The 21,163-nt window shown below is 36.6% G+C and overlaps 1 protein-coding gene across 2 annotated transcripts; it reads left to right on the forward strand.

Moving 5' to 3' along the window:
- Positions 1-1,702: 1,702 nt before the first annotated feature.
- On the forward strand, positions 1,703-20,482 carry LOC104887059 (uncharacterized). Of its 2 annotated transcripts, XM_010671639.4 has the most exons (16): positions 1,703-2,317; positions 4,622-5,373; positions 7,106-8,314; positions 8,521-8,874; positions 9,015-9,083; positions 9,250-9,330; positions 9,450-9,487; positions 9,574-9,661; positions 9,760-9,900; positions 11,003-11,191; positions 11,272-11,351; positions 11,456-11,528; positions 11,612-11,713; positions 14,565-14,670; positions 15,045-15,132; positions 20,161-20,482. In XM_010671639.4, the coding sequence occupies exons 1-16, from the start codon at positions 1,981-1,983 to the stop codon at positions 20,339-20,341; spliced, it is 3,888 nt and encodes a 1,295-aa protein (XP_010669941.2). In that variant the 5' UTR covers positions 1,703-1,980; the 3' UTR covers positions 20,342-20,482. The 2 variants fall into 2 exon arrangements, with proteins under 2 accessions (XP_010669941.2, XP_048494697.1); XM_048638740.2 differs by lacking the exon at positions 9,015-9,083.
- The last annotated feature ends 681 nt before the right edge of the window (positions 20,483-21,163 follow it).

The raw sequence follows: 21,163 nt of genomic DNA on the forward strand, positions 1-21,163 counted from the left end.
AAGTCATAAATTTTTATTGATCACAAATAATCTAATTCACAAGGAAATTATTTTATTTTAAATAATATGTAGAGAGTTTGTGTGAATACAACTTAGCCATATCAATTGATTGTCTATATATCATCAAATATGAGTACTTTTATTTCATTCTCTTTCTCTCCTATTAAATTTTCTTTTTCCTTTTCACAATGGTTAATTATGAGTCTGAAAATGATAGACATAGATCAAAGTTAAAGGCATGCAGATAAGTTTAACTGCAGATTATTAAGTATTCTTCTTTTCAAGGATATAATAATTCTTCACCCTTCCTTATACAGGTGTTAATTAAAAATAGGAAACAAAAGATTAAAAAAAACCCACACATGTAACAACTTGACACATAGTGAAGCGTAAAAAAGATACCTAAAAATTTTCAAGATAAAAGCAACGATAAATCTTCATACCTGTATAAGGATTGGTGAAGAAAGAAAATAAGCTACCAACAACAGAGAAGAGTCAAAAGGCGGCCACCACCTGAGATTAGAAAACATTTTGGTAAGATGAAATTTATTTCCCCTTGAAAAAGCAAATATCTTTTGAGTAACAAAGAAATTTTCGTTTCTGTACTATTCTTGGATTGTATATAAAAACTACAAGGTTTCCTAACAATAATTAAAAAAAAAAAGAGTCTATCGAATAACCATTGTTGAAATTTATGCTTGTTGATTATGGTGAGTGATTGTTATGTAGAATTTTGCTAAGAATATGGTGGACGATTGTGTCAGTGAAATAATTTATGTCGTCTGTTGAATTAATAGATCACTTTTATTAATTGTGCTGCAATTGCACTCTGTTTTTTGTGTGATCGTTAACGCACATCATAATGAATATATGTGCGAAATTTATACGGAAGTGCAAATCAAATTCAGTCAGGATTTATTGATCTAGCATGATAATATGTTATATTATATGAAAATATATAATAACGGAGTTCAGAGGTAATCATTTTTTCTGTGGTGTTTATTATGAATTTGGTGACAAGCTTGCTGACGTAATTTTTGCTATCATACATCCTATTTTAGATTCATTCTTCAATTTGTCTGTTGATTTCGCATAAAGGTGAGTTATGTATTTTAATGGAGTTTTTTGTTCTTCAATTTTGATTAAGTGTTTGTAGTTGTGAATATGTGATTAGCGCTTGGCTGTGGTTTCAAATTTTTCGAAAACAACAGATTACGACAGTTATTGTAATTTGTAACTTGCATCCAATGTTCCAAAATATAAACAAATTCTAAACTTCAACTAACAGTAACAGTTACCAACGTACAACAAGTTCAATAGCTACAGGTAAATAAACAGCTAAATAAATTTAAGTTATCCAACGTATGACAATATTTTGGGAAAGGAACATCAAAACAGAGGAAGAGGAATTCACCAAAATGACAGCAGTGAAGCAAATTAGATCAGAGGAAGAAGAATTCACCTTCGTGTTTGCACGTGAACTTTGTACCTGTAATTCCTAAAATCTACGATATAGAGGATGTTGATTTATGGGATAATGACAAACACAAATGTAAACAAGAAGAGATAAGTCTGAGTGCAAAATCAGTGGGCCAATTTTTTGAGGTGACACAAAATAAAGTGGGCCAATTTTTTGAGGTGGCACAAAATTAAGGGTTTGGGAGCAAAGCGAGCAAAAGAACCCAGTATTTGGACCTAACCAAACAAACTCTCTCAGGAAGCAGAGAGTTTTGTTTGGTTAGGAAAACTGTCTCTTTTATTATTGTTAGGAAAAGGATCAAAGGAAGTTCAAATTAAAACAAGCCATCCGACTTCCCGCACAAATTCTTATTAGGTGACTTGTTCTTTTTGAACTGGAAAGAACTGGAAACTTGACGAACCCTAAACCCAGAAATTCACCACTCTCATTCTTCTCAAACCCTAACATTTCCTACTTTTTGGATGCTCTGAAGCAGTTGGATAACGCAAGGATTCCCAACAATGGCGTCAAAAGAGCCGGAGGAGAAGTGCAGTAACACCAAAACAGGAGAAGAAACAATTGCTTTAGAGAAGAAACGTTCAAAATCGAGGAGGGTGAGCTTCGCCGAAACCACGGCAATTCACATGTTCATCAGGGACGAAGAGTGCGAGACGCCTTCGGAGAATGTCCGGTTGCATAGGAGTGAGAGTGACGAGATAAGAGAGTTGCTTGCTTGTGGTGATGATGATTCTGATGCTGGTCACCTTGATCACGGAACTGTTGTCGATACCTCTTTCTTACGGCCTTTGGAATCACCGTCTCCTGGCAGCTACTTTGGCTCGGCTACCTCCAACGACGGTATGCTTCATCTGGTTTGCTCCGTTTTAAACTCAATGGTCAATGTCATTTTTATTACAATGGGCTGTCATATTGTCTAATTGCCTATCCTTTTACTTTGGATTGTCTCTAAGAAGTGTTTGGGTGCGTTCTCTTCCCCTGAACTTATCTAGACTCAATCAACCCTATTTATCCCGTATGTTTTTACCTGGTTGTACCTCATCAATCCTGATTGGAGAAACTTATTTTTTAAGATGAAGAGGACACACCCCAAGACTAATCGGTTGCCGTATGCTTGTTAGGCTAAAGAACTATCCTGTTTGGGCTTGAACAGGCAAAGGTACATCTTTAATATTAATGCACCTTTAGTGGGAGCCTTGTTCAAGGGTTTGGGTTAATGGATTGTTATGTTATGCTATAGATTAGAGGAGTGGAATGAGCAAAGTACTTATTCTTTCACTTTTGTCCCTAGGAGGTACAAGTAGTGCATCATGTAGTGCTAAATGGACATGGTTGAACTAGGAAGGAGAAGAGTGACATGTAGTGATTGTAATTTGATAACTTTATTGAAAGTGACTGGTGGATGGTTTGGTTCTTCTATTCATATAAAACAAAAATTGTTCCGCGATCCATTCTTAAGCTTTACAAACTTTTTAGTTGAGTGGCTATACCATGTTAATAAAACTCGATACCTTAATTTCGGTGTGAAATATTCTCTAGTGCAAGTTAGATGTGATTTTGATACTCTTTGCAACCATATGTTGGGGGAGGGAAAAGGGAATAGCGGGAGAGACAGTTGTAAAGTTATGTATAACTTCTACATTGATAATCCTGAAATCTGAAAGTTACCCAAAAATATTCTGCAAGTAAATCCATGACTGAAGTAGTTGCAACTTAAAGCAATGCACAAGAGAAACGGTTTATATTTTAGAATCCATGACATTATGCAGCTAACATCTTGTGGGCATAGTAATTAGTAGCCGTAATGAGTAAGAGATAGGAATATGTAATTGTGCTTGAGCTTAAGAAATATGAATTTGGTGTCAATCAGAATGAGAAGTGAGAGGGTTCATTGACAGATGAAGACAAAAATTTGCCTCATGTCTTTTTGACATATTAAAGACTTGCTATAAGTTCTGTAGGAGAATATGCAACTTGTTGTGATTTCACTTAACAAACTTCGTGCAAACATGATCTAGAAGATGTGATTGATTATCATGTTTCCGTTTCTTTATCGATTTGTTTATTCTAAAGTTCTTTGCAAATTACGGGCCTCCATGGCCATTGAGTCATGAACTTGTAGTGGATGTGGTTTTCATATATATACATGAATGGATATCTTTATTATCAATTTGTTAAACCAAACTCGTCTCTTTCTTCTTTCCTAACTTTCTATTTAAGTAGAATTAGACTCTTGATTTGCAAGTTGAATATATTTCATCTTATAATATAGATTCTCATAGTCTGCTTAGCCAATCTAGCTCTTAAATAATGAGAAAAACATCCATTACATACTGCTTCCGAAGAGAATAAATCTTGAGCCCATGTTTTTTATTTGAGATTAAAAATAGGGGGTGTGCCTCTTTCTCAAACTTTGTTTTTCCATCTTTGATGAAGTCTTCTATAGTAGATTATACGTTTTTGCACCCTGTTCTTATATACCTTTCAACCTTTCTTATTACTAGCACCACATTCAAAAGCACCTTTCTCTATTTATTTGTACCTTTTGAACAAGATATTGATTATTAAATTGAGTAAAGATATGGAGAGAAATTAGCCATTTGGGTTAGGTGTGTTCGGGGTCTTGCGGCTCATGAAGGTTTGCTTTTTTCAAGTTAAAACTTGGCTCTGGCTTCTTTGTTTCTTTTTTAATGAATTGTTCTCACTCCATGCTGAGAAGTAAAATCTGCCTCCTCCATATGCTGGTCTCTTTGAATCAAAGTCTCACTTTATTTAGTATCTTACTATCTTAATAGAACAAAAATGTACTAACTACATGCCATGGTGCTAAAAGAAATATGAGCATGAAAGCAATTTGAGCAAATGCAGGTGGTGGGATTTTCATATTTTACCCTTAAATTGAGCCTTTTAATTAGTTATTCACTATGTAAAACATCCTCTAATTTATGGATGTATTAGTTAATGTAACTATGTATTGGGGAAAGTGAAGTTCTTTGTATAATTATTCCACTTGAAGTGTAAGGTTCCCAAAAATAAGTATTTGCATTGATAACATCGATGTGGATACCTTTTCTTATCCTCTACCATATTGGTTTTACTTAGTTTTGGATAACCCTGACCTTTTGCTTTCTCCTTCAATTGCAGAGGATAACTTCTTTGGCCCTGTATCAGCTGAGTTCATTAAACCTGGACGATTATCTGACTCTGCAGCCTCTGATGAAAATCATGATGTAACTATGGATTCAACGGCCTTTTCTATGCACTACCGTAGTCTAGCAATGTCAGATGGAGGAGAGTTTAAAACTCCAACTGGGGCTCGTTTAGCATTTGTTGAGAGAACTTCTGGTCAAATATCCACCACCACAAGTGGTGAGGATTTGATGATATTGACCGCTTCCAGAAAGCGAGATTCTGGTTCTTCTTTACTTGCTCATACAGTTAATGGCAGTGGAAATTCAGATGACATGAGTGTTGTGGACGAAAATCCCCATAGGTATGATTATGGGGAGCTGCCTCCTGAATTAGATGTATTATTGGCTGAAGAGGGGAAAGAAGAGGGCAAAGATGTGGGCGCTATCTCTCTAACTAGTTACGTTGAGCGTCCAAACTCTATTAATTCCTTCAGTGCGGATGCTGGATCTGGTTTACATGATATTGGGTTTCAGCATTTGGATATAAACAGTAAAGATATAGATGATGACCATGTTTCTGACATGAAAGAGATATCCAATGGTGCAATTTCTGCAGTTCATGTGAATATGGACAATGGAAATGATGGTATTCCTCATGCTAGTCTTGGTGAGACTACTCATAATGCCCGAATCGGCATGGATGACAACCTGTTTCCTGTAATTCTCTCTGTTGATCAGACTAAAACTCCGATCCTTCCGGCAAATGTAAGCATGCTTTTTTTGAGATTATTTGGAGTATCTGGATGTGTGTCTTTGTTGACAATTTATGATATGTGGAAAGATATCAATCCACAAGTTCAACAATCATGTACCTGAGGCTATTATAAAGATTTGCTGCAGTTGAAAGTTCCTTTCTATATAAATTATTAGAAATTTAAAACAAACTTTACTGCTCCATTGTCTGACACGGAAATGATTTTTTCTGTGTCATAACTCATCTCTCTTTAGTTTTATTTTTAAAGAAAATTGAACAAAATAAGAACGGAGGTGAGAACTTGAGTAAATCAGAGCAGTCATGGGAAGTGGTTGCTGAAATGTGCTATACAAGTTAACAAAATGGTCCATCAATTTCTAAGACCTGGTAAATGGAAAAATGGTCTCTATGATGCCAAAGCAATATAAAATTTTGGCATCAAGGTAATTGTACTTGTGTGCTACATAAAAGCTATTGCAGGTGTTTTTTTTTGGTTCGATTTTGACTTCGAACATGATAATTTGTTTGGAAACCTCAATTTTCAGATTTCTGAATTGCTTTAACTATGAAAGTCTCTGGTATTCACCTAAAATTCAAATTTATGATCGTTTGTACGTGGGGGGAAAACAATAAACTGAAGAGAAGATGAGCATGTCTTTTTAAAATCTTACAGTATTCTTGGCAGAAATAAGCTACGCTGATGTAAACACAAGTGATTTCTGCACTGTCTGAAGAAAGTCATGATTCGCTCCTTGTTTTTGTGTTCCCTTCCTCCCCCCTTTTAGTCTTGCTTTAAGTAGGCAATTTTCTCATGTATTCATTTTTGCTTTTATTTTTGTTTTTGTCAGTGGCTTTTACTAAAAGAATCATATTTTATTTAGAACTGATGAGACCAATATATTTGAGCAACTGAAGAGGTGGTGGAACAGTTTGATAAGTGGAGACACAGCAAACAGAATGCTGCTTTTCGGAGCCCCCTGTTTTCTTGTCGCATTGAAAAGTTGGCTTTTAAGTCTAGATGGTTTTCCAAGCTCACTACCTACCTGGTTTCATTTCATTATCGGAATGTACTCTGCTTTTCTGATCGCTAATGTGCACTGTACCATTGGAAAGGGCCGAGGGAAGGAGGAAACTTAACTCAATGCTGGGTTGACTGCTAGGAAGCTATACTCGTGAGGATTCTGTCCTAACCTGGCTACAAGCTTATTCTTGATTAGCGCTAAGAACTAGGCACTTCAAAGCAATGACCTTCGTAGCTTACTTCCTTGACTAGGGATTCACTTCTTTGCTCACAGAATCTCTTGAAAAAAGAAAGTCGAGCCGCTTAACAGCGAAAAGACTGAGCTTGCTTGGTGATGTTTGACCAAGGCGGGGCCTTAATCTGACAGCTTGAACCGGGCTTGGGTGAAAGAGTAGCAGAGTCGATATCTTGAGCTGAATTTTTGCTAGAATGTCTTTCATTTGGAGAAATATGGAGATATTTGTGCAAGATAATTTCTATACTGTTGGTCAGTTAGTAAAAAGTTTCCTTAGATGGTTTATTGGTTTAGCTGATACGGAAAAAAAGATAACGGTTAACTGATCTTTGATGTTTTAATCTATAGTATTTTGGGCTGGGTCTATGTACTTACTGTCGGTTACATGTTCCCAATTTACTTTTCTCTTAATTTATTCTTCTTCTTTGGGGTTTTCCATATTCTCTTGAATTTATTATATACCATTGGATGTTATGTTTATATGTAGGTCATGCAAGTTGACATGGATGAGGAAGCAAGGAAAAGAGAAGTAGAAGCTAGTGGGAAATTTCTATCCCCTCTGTTAAGTTCCCAGTCCAATTTTAATCATGAGCAGCCTATTGCAGGCTCTATTTCCTCATTACTTGCTAAACGTAGAGAGATATTTAGGGTCTCACCAAATAATAAATTAGATCTGATTGTGTCTGAAAAGGAGTTCTGTAACAAAGGAAGCAAACATGTCTTGAGTGCATCATCTTTTGAGAAAGGTGTTTCTGGACTCAAAAGGCGTGAAGCTTTTTCATTTGTTTCTGCTTCAAAGGTTGAGGGTAATGCTTCAAGACTAATGCCTTCAAAGTCTGTAATCATTTCCTCAATCAGAAATAAGGTTAACAAAAACGTTTTGATAAATAATTTGGCTGCTCCTGTGGCTTGCTTGGATAAACATTTTTCAAATGTTGCTGAGGATGGTGGAGGATGCCAAAATATGGAGAAGATGGGTAGATATGATTTGAGGACCTTGGGAGATGCACAGTTTGCAACTTTGAACTCTCAGGATAAATCTACAAAGTTTACTGGTATTAGTGTTTCTCCTTTGGTACTTTCAAAAGAAAAAAAAAGAGACCCTTACATGTCAAAGAGTAACTATAAGACAGAAACAGTAGAATCTACATTAATTGATTGCTCTGTGTTGGAAAGCACACACAATGATAACAGGGTAACAGGGATTCTTGATAAGACTGATTTTTTTCCTGAGTCCAGCATGGAAAGGAAGGTATCAGCCTCTCCACTCTATCAAGGAAGCGATTCCAAGAATGAGAAGCAGCAGGCTGAGTCCGTTTCAAAGCTTGACCAAGATGTAAGACATAACAAGGCAGATGACTTAGTTTCCGGATCTGAAAATTCTACTTCTTTACTTATTGAAAGAAAGGAAGAGGCTAAGAGGTCTTCCTCTAATGTCAAAATTTCCGAAATTGTTTCACAAGAGATGCAAAATGATGAATCCATGCTTGGAAAATCTTTTGGTTACCCTGTGATCCCCACATGCTTCCAAGCTGCTTCCATAGATAAGGCCTCCGAATCATCCAAAGAAGTTATCACAAGTGCCAATGTGGAAGCTGGAACCATTTCTGCAAGGGAACTTGCAATGGAAAACATTACTTCTTCAAATGGATTGGCTCCAACTTTGGATAATAATCAAAAAGCGCTGCTGATTCAGGTTGTACATCCGTAACTCTAGTTTTTCTGCTTATTAGCAAATAAAGTAGGTCGATATGTGTTCAATGTTTGCTTTACCCAGCATATGCTTTATTTGCAGGACGGTATGCCTTCAGAAGGCATCTTCTCTTCCCGATATATCTTTTTAGTTTGTGATGATGAATCTCATATGTCTTCTGTACCTTCTTCTTACATTTGGTTGAACAGGCGTCCAAGAGTCCTAAAGAGCTATCATGTAGCCTGTTGCAGAAGAAGCCATCAAGCTCGACAGATGATGCAAATGCGCATCTTTTGGTTGGAAACACTGTTTTGTCTCCTAGATCCTATCAGGTCAACAGCAAACATGCTGAAAACGATCAGCTCTCACTAAAACCATCTAATGACAGTGATATCTCTTCTAACCTTAAAAGGAAATTATTTGATAAAGCTGAGGATGGTTATGATGAAATCGCTTCATTCCAGTGTAAAGAAAGATTATGTAAAGTTCAGAAGCACTGTGAGGGAGATACAAAGATACCACATCGCATTGGAAGTGATGCAGCAGCAAGAGATTGGGTGGATGTAATAGCATGCACCCTACTGTTTCATTTTATATAGCTATCTGGAGTTTTCTGTTAATCAATGTGGTGAATAGCCTACTTTTATATTAATTCTTCACCGCTGTTTTTTTTTTTTTTTTTTTTTTTTTTTTTCTCTTGTAGGTTTTTACCAGCTTCAATGGCATGACCAAATTGTTGCCTTCATCCATTCATAAGTTGGATATGGCACAGGCATGTCTTGTAATCAATTGGCTTTCTGCATGAAAATTTAAAGATCATTACACCACCTTTTTCATTTTTTATTATATTTTTATGAATACCTTTATATTTAATGTTTGAGGAGCCTGATCCTTTTATTTTTCCATCTGAAATAACGCTCTGTATCTCCTCCTTCCAGATCAGGATCCTGAATGATGTTTTGGTCCACCTAGACAAGAGAAATTTTTTTGAGCTGCTTCATCGTGACTTCTGCTCTCAGGTCTGGTTTAAGTTAACTTCATTATAGCTCTCCTGTGTTTCAAATATAAAAACATTTTATGCGCTAAGCTTAGTGGCACTTTATGCATTTGACTTCGTAAGAATCTACTGTCTTATCAGAAAGTACTTGACAATGCAAGCTTTCCTCAAATCAAAAGGTGATGTTTTATGTCAATCCTACTTGGTAAAAGTTATTCGAATTTGGTAATCAAGCTGACATCCCTGTACCTGATTACTAATTTAGATTGGCGGACACAAAGTGGCTTCTTCATAGATCTCTTTATGAAAAAGCAAAACTACAGCTAATGCATCTAGAGCGAGACATATTATTGGTACTAGTTTGCATTATATTTTCTTCCTGTAAATTTTTAGCTTCATTTTCTTTCATCTTATGACATACAGTCTGTCTTTCTTACATCTTTGTATGTAGGACCGAGTTAGTCAATTGGATTCCAGAGTTGATGAATTAAAAATGTTGACATCAAGCTGTCGAGGTTCTGGTCAAAAAAATGTTGAAATAAACCGCTTTCCACCAGGATATTGTCCTATTGATCTTAACGAAACGATTTTGGTATGAACTTCTTTAGATGGCTGGCACACTTGAAATCTGCCCTGATCTTTTTGGCATTACTGTGTGTTTGTGCTGGTCAAGGTCCATACTTTTGCAACAGCAGTCTCAACTCTCATGCTTCATCAATCAGCAGTATTATTTTTCTTTTTGTTAGTAATGATTTTTGAAACTATAATGTATATACTGCCAAAAGGATGTTTAAGGTGATTTGTTTAACCAGGCTCTACTCCTTTTGTATATCAAGGACAAAATTTTTATATGCATCTATCTACACAGCTGGTTTGTGACGTCTACTGTGATTTCACGGGCCTTTTTCTTAATCCTTTGAATGGGCTGGTTAAAATCATACATAGTCTGCAGTTTACTTAAAAATCAGCCGTTTTCGTTTGATGAAATATACTTCAATAGAAGCATCGATAGAGAACCAACAGAAATTGTAAAGATAGAAAAAGTAGCCGCGGACCAATATGACAGTCATTGAACTCTTTTATTTTTTTTCCTAGTATCTTGGTCCTGATATTTCTATCAATAGCTCACATGACATCTATGTACATGTCTTATGTACTGGGTATGTGTAGCAGCATTTAGAGATATGCGAGATAGCCCGTGGTAGAACATTATAATGTATCAATTATATATTTGTAGGGATATAAAGCAATAAAAGAAGACAGATTTAGTAGTAAAGTTCCCAAGGTAAATATAGAGTATGATTATATTATAGGTCAAAGTATCGATCAAAACATTGTAGGGATATATAGCAACAAAAGAAGACAGATTCACAGGTAGTGTGCAAGTTCAAGGTAGATATAGAGGACGATTCCAACCAATTGATGAGACAATCTTATTTCGTTTATCAGGCTTTAGTTGACTCTTAATTGCTTTTTAGCCTATCGACTTTTGTGGGGTAGAGTTGTTTTTCTAGTTTCCCTATATGTGAGCTGTGTGCCTTCCTTGTTTTCCTTGAATGGTTTATTGGCAAATTTTGTGCCATTAGATTCTGATGTAGGCCTTCTGGTCTTCCTTTGTTGCACAACTATAAGCTCTTATCTATTATTTTTGGTCCTGTTATGATAATGGGTGTACCTTGATTTTACACTTGCAGGTTGCTGCTGACATTCCTTCACTGAGGAAGGAATTGGAGGTGTCTGAAAGAAAAGTAGGGAACTTAAATAAATCCTTCCATGCTTACAGCAAGGTCATGAAAGAACTAACCTGCACCGAGATAACTGTGCCTGTCAAGAATCTTATCAGGAAGAGGGTGGCTTGTCGATCACTGCAATCAGAATTTCAGGTCTACTGATATTATCTCTTTCAACCATCAATAATCTGCATTAAACCTTTCCTGAAACGTCGCATATCTCATGCCACTAGCTATGTCAAGTGGGGAACATAAAGGCTGTGGATGGAAAACCAAATATTCTTTTCGAGCATGCTGGCATAATGTCCCAGAGGTTGGTTTCATGTTGGAGTTAGTGTTCTCAGAAGGTCATGTGATTTAGTTTTCTCTTAATGATAACAATCAATCAAATTGAGGTCTGATTTGCTCTTATTGCAGGTTCACTGTGAAGAGCATCTCTACCTATGGTCTATTTATATCAAATACATTGAACAATGCGAAGATTTCTAAGGTCATTGTCTCCTGAAGTGTGGTTACTTTTTGTGTAATCTTAGCCTAATGGCACGAGTTCTTATTTTTTTCCTTCTAAATCAGATGTTCCACGGCGTGGATGCCTGCAGTGCTTTTTCGTTTGTTTTGTCTGGTGAAACTAACCGCGTATATTCTGGATTTCGGACTATTGCAGAAGAAATGCAGGTAAGTTTCACCTGCTATTTTCTAATGGAGTGCTGTCCCCATCCTGCCATACAGAATCCTTGTATTTATCAATCTGATCACTTCTCTGATATTAACCCTTCATTTGCTTAAGCTGCTAGAAGAATTGGTTAAAATGTAATATCCTCTTTACTGCCAGTGTATCTGTTGTTTCACATTATGTCTCCACACTACACGAATTTTGTTTGATTGCAGTAACCTGGATGTTAATGACTTGAACAGAAACCTACCCATGATCAGAGGTCACTTAGGGATGGCTGTGTTTTTTTGGTGATCCGAGACCTGAGAATGACACAAGCGGAAATGTGAATTAAGTGAAATGTTGTTTGTGCTTCCCCGAGACTCGGAATATTGCAGTTTGTTGCTCTTTTGTGTAATGGACTGGAATGCCAAACATTATATTCCTCCAAGTTTCATTTATAGACACTTCGATGAAATGAGTTGTGTACTACTTCAAGATCCTAGGTCTAAAAAGATTTCCTCAGGGGCGTCTAGGCGAGGGTAGGATGAGACACAGCTTTCTTTAAGATTTTGGGACGATGAGATCTCTTCTTCTTTAAATATGTAAAGTCGTATACACAGTTAAGATTATGGAACAGCGAGAGTCTTTTTCTTGTTTTGACCTTAACAGATCTGTGACTTAGGAATACTCAATTAAATGTAAGAACAAATTCCTGAAATTACAGAAGACCATATCTTCAGGTTAAAAGAAAAGAAATGGCAGACTCAAGTACAAGAACATATCTCACGAGTTTATCGTATGCTGTGATGTGTCCTCAGTTGTCACGTGCTGTGCCTAAGGCATATCTACATGTGTGTGAGATGTATCCTGCAACTTTTGAATATACGATACGTTGGACGCAAAACTTGCCTCTGCTACCTATCATCAGTGAAATGATGACTTTTTGCTTTGATTTCTTGTTTTGCCTCACACACTGACAGTTTTGGTCTTACTCCTGTCACTGAAAGTGTTACTCAAACCGTACTAGAGATATTTGGATCTAATAGCTAATCTAGAGGGGCTTTCTTCATGCAATGGAAGTTCAAAGGAATATTGAGTTTAAGATGCATTAGCGTGAGATGAACATTTGCAAGAGATCTTTCTCATTTAACTAGTTCTAACTTGGTTAATATATGTGCGATGCACGATTTTCAACAAAACAATTCAAAACTCAAGCTGTTGCTAACAATTCAGGGAACAAGTATTTTTTTGTTACATATGGAAATTGTGGTACTCCCATCAATACCAGAATGGGTATTTCTCACCCCCATGGGATGCACGCCATTAGGTTTATCAATTAGTTAGTCAGTACTAACTAATACTTCCTGTCTTCCCCCGGTTTAAAGGATGCAACATTTTGACTTACACTAACGCGTAATCTTGACCATCAATATCTTTAATTATCTATGAGTTTAAATTATAGAAAGTTGATAATTTGTAAATATACAGTAAAACATATCCGATATCTTACATACTTAATTTTGTTGTATATATTAGTCCAAAATTTCCAATAAGAATTGATACATGAATAGTGCAAAAATCAAAATTTTGTAACCTTAAAACTTTGAAAAACAGAGGAAGTGGAAATTAGCTGAGGACAACGATAGGGAGGTTTCCTCCCTTGCTAGGTTTTCTTGATGCTTCTCCTATTGGTTTGAGCTAACTCATTCAGTAAGCTGCCAAGTGAAGCAAGTACGAGGCCAAAATTTGAAGGAATTCCTTGCCTTGTAGGCAACTTCTAAACCATGCAAAATCTATTTCTAAAACTTGTTTCTAATCTAACCTCTACTTAAACTAATTTTTACAAAAGGACTGTAATTTGCTTAAAACATGTAATATCTATTCTTAGTAGAACAACAAAACCATGAAAGCAGAATGCTGATTTTATTTTACATCAACGGAGAGGCACAAGGCGTTGCAGGAGCGTGCTTTGGGGATGAGGCAAGTGAAAGAACAGATCTAAGTTTAAAGCATAAAAGAAGACCGATTTTTGTTCAAACTAACAATTACCTGATCTATATGATGCGAAATCGACCAAAAACCTTCATTGGTTGCATGAATTAACCATTTTAACCACCAAATTAAAATCCCGATAAAAAACCCTAATCTTGGGATTGAGAATGAATACGCAAATTGGTGGTTGTCCTTTTATTCTTTTCATCCCTTCCTTTCCTCTTCGATCTACTCATCTTCTTTCTCAGCGTGTACTCTGTATGAACATTCCTATGATCTTATTTCTTTTTTCTTATTTTCCCCCCTGACTAGATTCAGTGACAAATTCCTCTCCCCTTTTCATGGCCTTGTGGGCCTATGCATACTTAATTAATATTTTCATTGAATTATTGAAACTCTGTTTCTATAAACTTGGGTAAGGAACTCATTTACTAATGACTGTACTGTAAAAATAAAAGAACAAAAATATAAAATAATAAAAATACTGCACCTCGTGCCTTTGAAAAATAAGGTTGATTAGATTTTACAAGGTGGTGGTTACCTAAGGAATATCTGTAAACGTGGCACTTTTGAGGAGAACACCTAAAAACACAGGGTTATATGGTACAAAAACCCTGCTTTACATAGGATGTTTTATTATACAATTTTGGAGTTGACTAGCTGATATTTGGTGGTGATGGAAGAACTTCGTAGTGCTGCTGATGGAAGAATTTTATAGTGCTTTAATGTCCGTGGCATGAAATTTGTCGCAGCTTAATGATGGCCTAGCATGATGATTCATATCTTGTCTGAAAAATTGCATGTCAGTTTACATGTGCAGTTGTGTAACCATTATCTGATACTTTTTCTGATTGATTTTGGTTTTTCTTTCCTCTGCAGAAATGCTCTTCATCATTGCATACTCTGCTTGATGTTGTTGAAGAAGTTGAGCTAGGGATGATTGAGCTTAGAAATCTCACTGCCATTAGTTTTTTGCAGACTTCAGGTACCTTTTACTCATGTTGCTTCTTAGGCTTTCAACTGTTTCTGTTGTGGGTAGCTCACAGTATCTTTTGAATTCTTAGTCCCTTTGGTTTCTCCTTTGACTCAGTTGGACATTCTTGTTTCAATTTCAAAGAACAAATAAGTTTTGTGATATCATTCTGATGGAGGCGGCTGAAAATCTCTTAATTGCTAGGAGCATGCAATTCCATGATTTTATTATTAACTTTTTAAAATTGAATTTCTGCATGCTTTTCAAATTTGGGGATAAGCAATTATGACAAATGGATTGTTTGCATCAAATTTTGCTGTAGTGTGTCCCTGCTTATTTGTCCTTGGTTTCGTTTGAATGATGGATTTGCCCTGTCAAACTTTCAGCTGGAAAGCTCGATTTGCAAATCTGTTTCACTGATTTCAACAGCGGTGCGAGAGTGGCCGTGACTATTGATATCACTTGTTTGAAGCGGTAAACTTCTCAGACTACTTACTTCATATGCTCTTCTCTTTTTCCTTTTCTGGAGTGTCTTCTGGTATTCACTAGCAAGAGGAGGGGATACGAGGTAAATTCTTTGTGCTTCTTGAGGTTTGATTATCTCGATAAGCATTGGAAAATTTATAACAACCATAATGCTTGAACCTAAAATTCTTGAACATTTTTCAATTTAGACCAAAACCTATTGCGGTGTTTGGGAATTGGCTTTTGGCTGGCTTCTTGGTTGCTTTGTCTTTTGGAGGCAGTCAAATAGCCAAAAAACTTGTTCGGTAAAAGGCCTTTTGGCTGGCTGAACAACTCGATTCTGTAATTAGATGATCTATTTCAATGACCTTAAAAGTCAATTTTGGGTCTTACTGTCTTAGATCTATCTATATTCTTATATATGAGTCAGTTTGTGAAAATAGAAGGCACATTAGCCTCATGCATTACAAGCATAATAACATATTTAGTGATAAAAGTTTTATTTGTCTAGTAAATCAGGATCTTTTAATGGTGTGAACAAGGCGCTTATCTGTATTTGTTTCGGTATGATATTGACCATGAGGGCTAACAATTTGACCAATCAGCTACCACATGAGATGGATACTCCGTAGGGCTTGTATAACGGGATTAATGTGTGCATAGATTTACTATAAACGTATTCAAGAATTAATAAGCACAAAGGTGAAGGTTGACTGAGTAGGTAGGTGATATAATATGAACAGAAAAGGATGCATTTGTTTGAAAAAATGGTTAAATATGGTTGAATATGTGAGTCCAATTTTTGTGGGAATAACATAAAGTAGGTCACCACCTAGATGGTTGAATATGTGTGTCTAATTTTTGAGGGAACAACATATAGTAGGTCACCACTTAGATCTATAAAGGATACTGAATCCGTCGAGGTCTAAACTAAAAACTTAGATCTAATCCATAAGCTTGATAGAACGAGTATAAACGGTCTTAGATGGAAGAGAACTCTAAAAGGAGGACAGTATATATGTATAGGTAGGTGATGAGTGAGTATTAACAGAAAAGGATGCATTTGGAAGGTTGAACATGTGTGAGTCCAATTTTGACGAAACAAGATAAAGTAGGTCACCACTTAGATCCATAAAGCTCAATTTGTCAAGGTCGAAAATAAAAACCTAGGTCATAGCCAAAAACTTGATAGACAAGTATAAAAGGTCTTAGATGAAAGAATCCTCTTAAAGGAGGACATTATATGTAGGTGATAATTAAATATGAACAAAAAGGATGCATTTGGTTGAATATGTATGACTTACGAGTTCGATTTTGAGGGAACACTACTTGGACGCATAAAGAATACTCAATTCGTCAAGGTCTAAAACGAAAGCCTAGGTCCAAGCCACCAACTTGATAGAATAAGTGTGAAAGGTCTTAGATGAGAACTTTAAAAGGTGAACAATCAGATTCCAACTTTCACGCACGCTCTTACAAAATGAGCCTAGCCTAATTTATAGCATATGTACGAGAACCTAAAATGCTCTCAAGTCCTTGTCCCAAAAAAAAAAAAGAACTCTTTAGCCATCCTTGAGGATTTTCTTCCCAAGGATAGTTTTCATAGCATTAATTAGGTACCTTAACAAGGAGTTGATTACATTTATGGCTATACCTCATCTTTAAGCTCTAGTGTTTCCTCTCTTGGAATCAGATTGAAGGAGCAAGTAGCGCTTTGGCCTCAAACATCCACTATTAAGTTGATAAGACCTCCGAGACAACATCAAGGTTTTTAGGCACTTGCATCAGATCATAGTCAAGGTCCGCATAACTAAATTAAGCGTTGCATAATGTGGCTTGTAAAGCACCAAGGTTCACAAGTTCTACAATAGCACATCGTATGTCCTTTCAGTGCATAACAAGGGCAAGAAAATAAGGTTCCTCTGGTGATATTATTATATTAATGAACAAATTATTGTTACTCTGAATTGATATTATGAGAAATGTTTTGGCCATTTACATGGCCATTTAGTAGGATATTGGAGGAAAAGGACTTACCCCCCTAAAGTAATTACCATCTTTTAGGTGCAAGTCCAGTAGGATGGTTTTTGGAACACGCTTAGATTTCCTGCGCTTCCATAGATCTTTGCTTACAAGGTCTTGTAGATGGGAGATTTGACTAACAGAATGCGTAGCATAAATTAGAATGGTTGGTATTTCCCTTGGGTTTACTTTTTTTTTTGTTTTGATGGAATTTTCCATAGGTTTACATAGTGTCATATGAAGGGGGCACATACTATACACAGTCTCCAATTCGATTTGGTGCAAGTGCTTCTATGCTATGCTGATATGGTTGTCTTAACCCTGAGAATCAGCCTCCTTCTCTAGTAGTACAATAGTTGTGTGTTTTGACACCAACTTCTGGAGTGAAATTCAGGGATTTGGCTTCGCCAAAACAATATTTCCATGAAGTAGTGTTTGGCAAAGTAAAGTTAGTTTCGCAGACACCAGCCTTTAAGTCTTGGAGTGGTTATTTTGTAAAAGCTAGTAAAACTAGCTTTGGGTGTTGCAGGATAGCTACAAAAATTTACTTTAAGGATACTATTGCTTTTGTCCTCATTATTTTGATAGTTTTGCCAAACACCTCCACTATGTATGTATTTCTACAACTAACCGCTAAAAGCTAATAGAAAAACTGACAACTACTGCAGTCTGCAGTAACTAATTTTGCAAAACTGATTACACTTGGGCATGACTAAGCAAGGCTAGCTAATTCATTAAAATTAAAGTGCATTGACTTTGAGGATATTAGTGGGGCGGGACGCCACAATGTGTGCGGAGGTTGCATGGTCTTTCCTGTACCTATACCCATGTAAAATTTCTTAACGCATTCCTACCCTACAACGCTATTGACCCATTTACTCACCTAATACCCATTTTACACTCTCAATACTTAATTCTAAGTGTGCTATACTTGACATTGTGACTACTATCATCACGTGTTTCTTCCCCTTTTGTGGTTAAAAGTTGTAAAACAATATTGTCTTTTTATTTTTTTCTCTATTTTATAAGGTCAAGATCCACGACAATATATTGAATGGGTGGTCATGGCAATTGGGTATGGAGCAGCGTAAGTAGGGAAGTGGCAGGGTGGGTGGGTATGGGATGCGGTACAATCTCAACACTAATACTCGCTCTATCACCCATGGTATATAAATTTTATCGTTCGACCCACCACCCACTCAACTGAGTGGGTGTGGGTGCAGGGAGGGTATCAGCCAAGTTTACCCCTTTAGTAAACCAAGAAAAGAGGACCGACCTAAGTTGTGTGATGGTGCCATAAACTTGTATATATGTGATGTGATGTTAATTAAAGAAAACGACCAATGTGGATGCATCATGAGTATGGCTAAGTATTTGGCCAAAATCAGGTTCTTAATGGAAATATTCTGGCTGTCATGTTCATCCATCAAAACCATCAAGCAAAGGCCTTTTTTTTGAACTTATTAGCTCAAGCTTAATATATCTATACACACGTATTTATGTTGATGTTCAAGTTGATGGTGTAAAAGTCTTGGATAGGACCAATTTTGTTTTTGAAGGACAAAGTTACCCCAGCTTTACACGTGGCTATGAACAACGGTGTCGGGGGGGGGGGGGGGGGTTGGTTGGTTTGGGTACATCAGATAAAGTACTAACATTAGAAGATGGCAACCTTGTGGCCACACTTAGTAGAAAGTATGGAGACATCAGATAAATCAAATGAAAAGCATGCAAAGGATGAGGAGCTAGCTCATGTGGTAGAGCACTCCCCTCTGATCTCTGAGGTTAGGGGTTCGATCCTTACTCCCAGCATTATGTTGGGGTATTTCCTTAGCATGCTTTGCATGCATTACTAGCCAATGTGTTGGTAGTTCCTACAAGGCTAGTAGCCTTGGTAGGGGTTAGCCCTTGGTCTGACTTAATTTCCCAATCAAAAAAAAAATAAAAATAAAAATGAAAAGCATGCAATGTTCACAGAAACAGAAAAATGACATGCAAAATAGTGGCATTCATCAATTAACACCTCCCATTTCGTAGTGTTCTCCACTTGAAGTCCTCAGTCATTATTGCAATCGGCTTATTTCACATTCCAGTCGTAGCAAGCCACAGTATATTATCTCACCACTTCGAGGTAAGCCACACACTGACACCTCCTTTCTAACATTCTCCTTCGTGGACTTGGCCTTTAACTGGACTTTAGCTTGTAAATATTGTTGTTGTAGCCTGCTCCATTTTTAGCTTCTATGGCTTAGAGTTCGGCTTCTTGAACAACATTTGTTGGAGCTGTAATTAAATTGTGGAAGTCAAACCATCTTGCTTTACGCTGAGCTTAAAAGCCTTGGATGCGATCTGTGAAGATTTCATTGCTCTGTGTTGATGGGCGATCACTAGGTACTAGTATCCCTTTAATTATCTTCTGACTGATGTCTTCCATGCCTGGAAACTTGTTGAGGGGCTCATCAATTTTGCCTCACAAGCAGCTATGTCATTGATGATGTTCGCCGTGGCAAGAAGGGGAATAACCTCCTTTGGTTCGCTCCACTCTCATCTGCACTAGTGGATTTTAATAGTTTGAATAAAATGAAATTTGAGGTGGCACTGTCAGCCTGTGCTGGACCATGTCTTGGCTCGATGTAGTTATTTTACTTTGTAGAATGGTGCTTAGATTGACCATGGTAGAAGGCTAAGAGGCAAGAGATTCATGGAAAGGCTGCCACCGTTATTGATTTCATAGCTCTACTCGATAATCATATAGCTCATTTCCACAAGTTTGGTGTTCCGGTGGCTTTTTTGGGGCAAACTAGAAGTAAATGGAGCAATCAATTTAATTAGCTGGCAAGTTTTACTATTTGTGGCAGTTACTGGCCCAACCTCCATCCTTGAGTTTGTGGTTGTGGCATACTCTTCCTTTTTTTTTGTGTGTGTGTGTGTGTGTGTGGAGAAACATGGCATACACTCTTCTAAAGGCTTGTGCTAGAAACGTTCTTCATTTATCACTATTGCTTTTTTGTGCAGGGGAGTTTATCCTTCAGAGGTCCTTCCGCATGAGGTGCAAGGAAGGGCCGCTAGAAGAGACAAGTCTTTCGAGTTGCTGTTGGAAAATATTAAGAGTGCTCTTTGCGGTGTTAGATGTGGATATATGAGGATATTAAGTATATGTCGTTGTATTTCTAGGACATTGAAGGTGATTGTATAAGTAGGTAGAAATCTATTAGCGGAGTAACTCATGTTGACTTGTAAGTTGTATATTTTGTACCTCGAAAATGTGACGTTAATGTTGCTTGAATGCTTCTCTTTGTGGTAAATTTTCATGTACAATGATATATAGTTTGGCTAACGGAATCAAATTACAAAAAATGCAGCAACACGCATTGTCATTGTGCTTGTTGTCTTGATCCGTACGAGGATGTGATTATTATTATTAGAAATTGATAACATCCTATATTAATATTTTCCTTTTTTTAAAGAGCAGGTATTTGGTCAGACAGTCAGACTGTTTGGCAATTAGCTAACTGACACACCTAAACTTGTGTAATAAGGCCTAAAATGTGACGTGAACTCTAAAAATTCAAGTGTGCATCAGTCTTTCCTAATTTTCACCATAAATGTTAACTTTCACCTCAAAAACAATAACTAATAGAGAACTTAAACTATTAACCCAAAAATCATAACTATTTACCTTAAAATCATAACTATTTGCCCAACAGGCAGAACTATCAACTAGAATATAATAATTCTCAAACCAAAACCACAAAATCAACAAAAGTACCATAATCATAAACTTAAAACAACTTTTACCCAACCTATGACCAATAATAAAGTACAATTACTATTAATTCGAAAACCAAAACAAATAACAAGAAAACAACAACAATTTAGTATTGTAGACACATAATCATAAAAATAAAGTGAATGAAATCAAAAAAACCATCTTCTTCTTTCCTACCATATTCCCTCACCCATGAATTAAGCTCAACCACAAAAGTAAAAAAAAAAAATCAGTAGCACCAACTCCATG

Source organism: Beta vulgaris, chromosome 2 (genome assembly GCF_026745355.1).
Source record: "Beta vulgaris subsp. vulgaris cultivar EL10 chromosome 2, EL10.2, whole genome shotgun sequence".
Classification (NCBI taxonomy): Eukaryota; Viridiplantae; Streptophyta; class Magnoliopsida; order Caryophyllales; family Amaranthaceae; genus Beta; species Beta vulgaris.

Excerpts from the sequence above, each read along its gene's own strand:
- LOC104887059 (XM_010671639.4), top strand. The coding sequence starts at position 1,981 with ATGGCGTCAAAAGAGCCGGAGGAGAAGTGCAGTAACACCAAAACAGGA. Across the intron at positions 11,352-11,455 it reads GCTGGCATAATGTCCCAGAG|GTTCACTGTGAAGAGCATCT; the intron begins GTTGGTTTCATG and ends CTCTTATTGCAG. Across the intron at positions 11,529-11,611 it reads ACAATGCGAAGATTTCTAAG|ATGTTCCACGGCGTGGATGC; the intron begins GTCATTGTCTCC and ends CTTCTAAATCAG.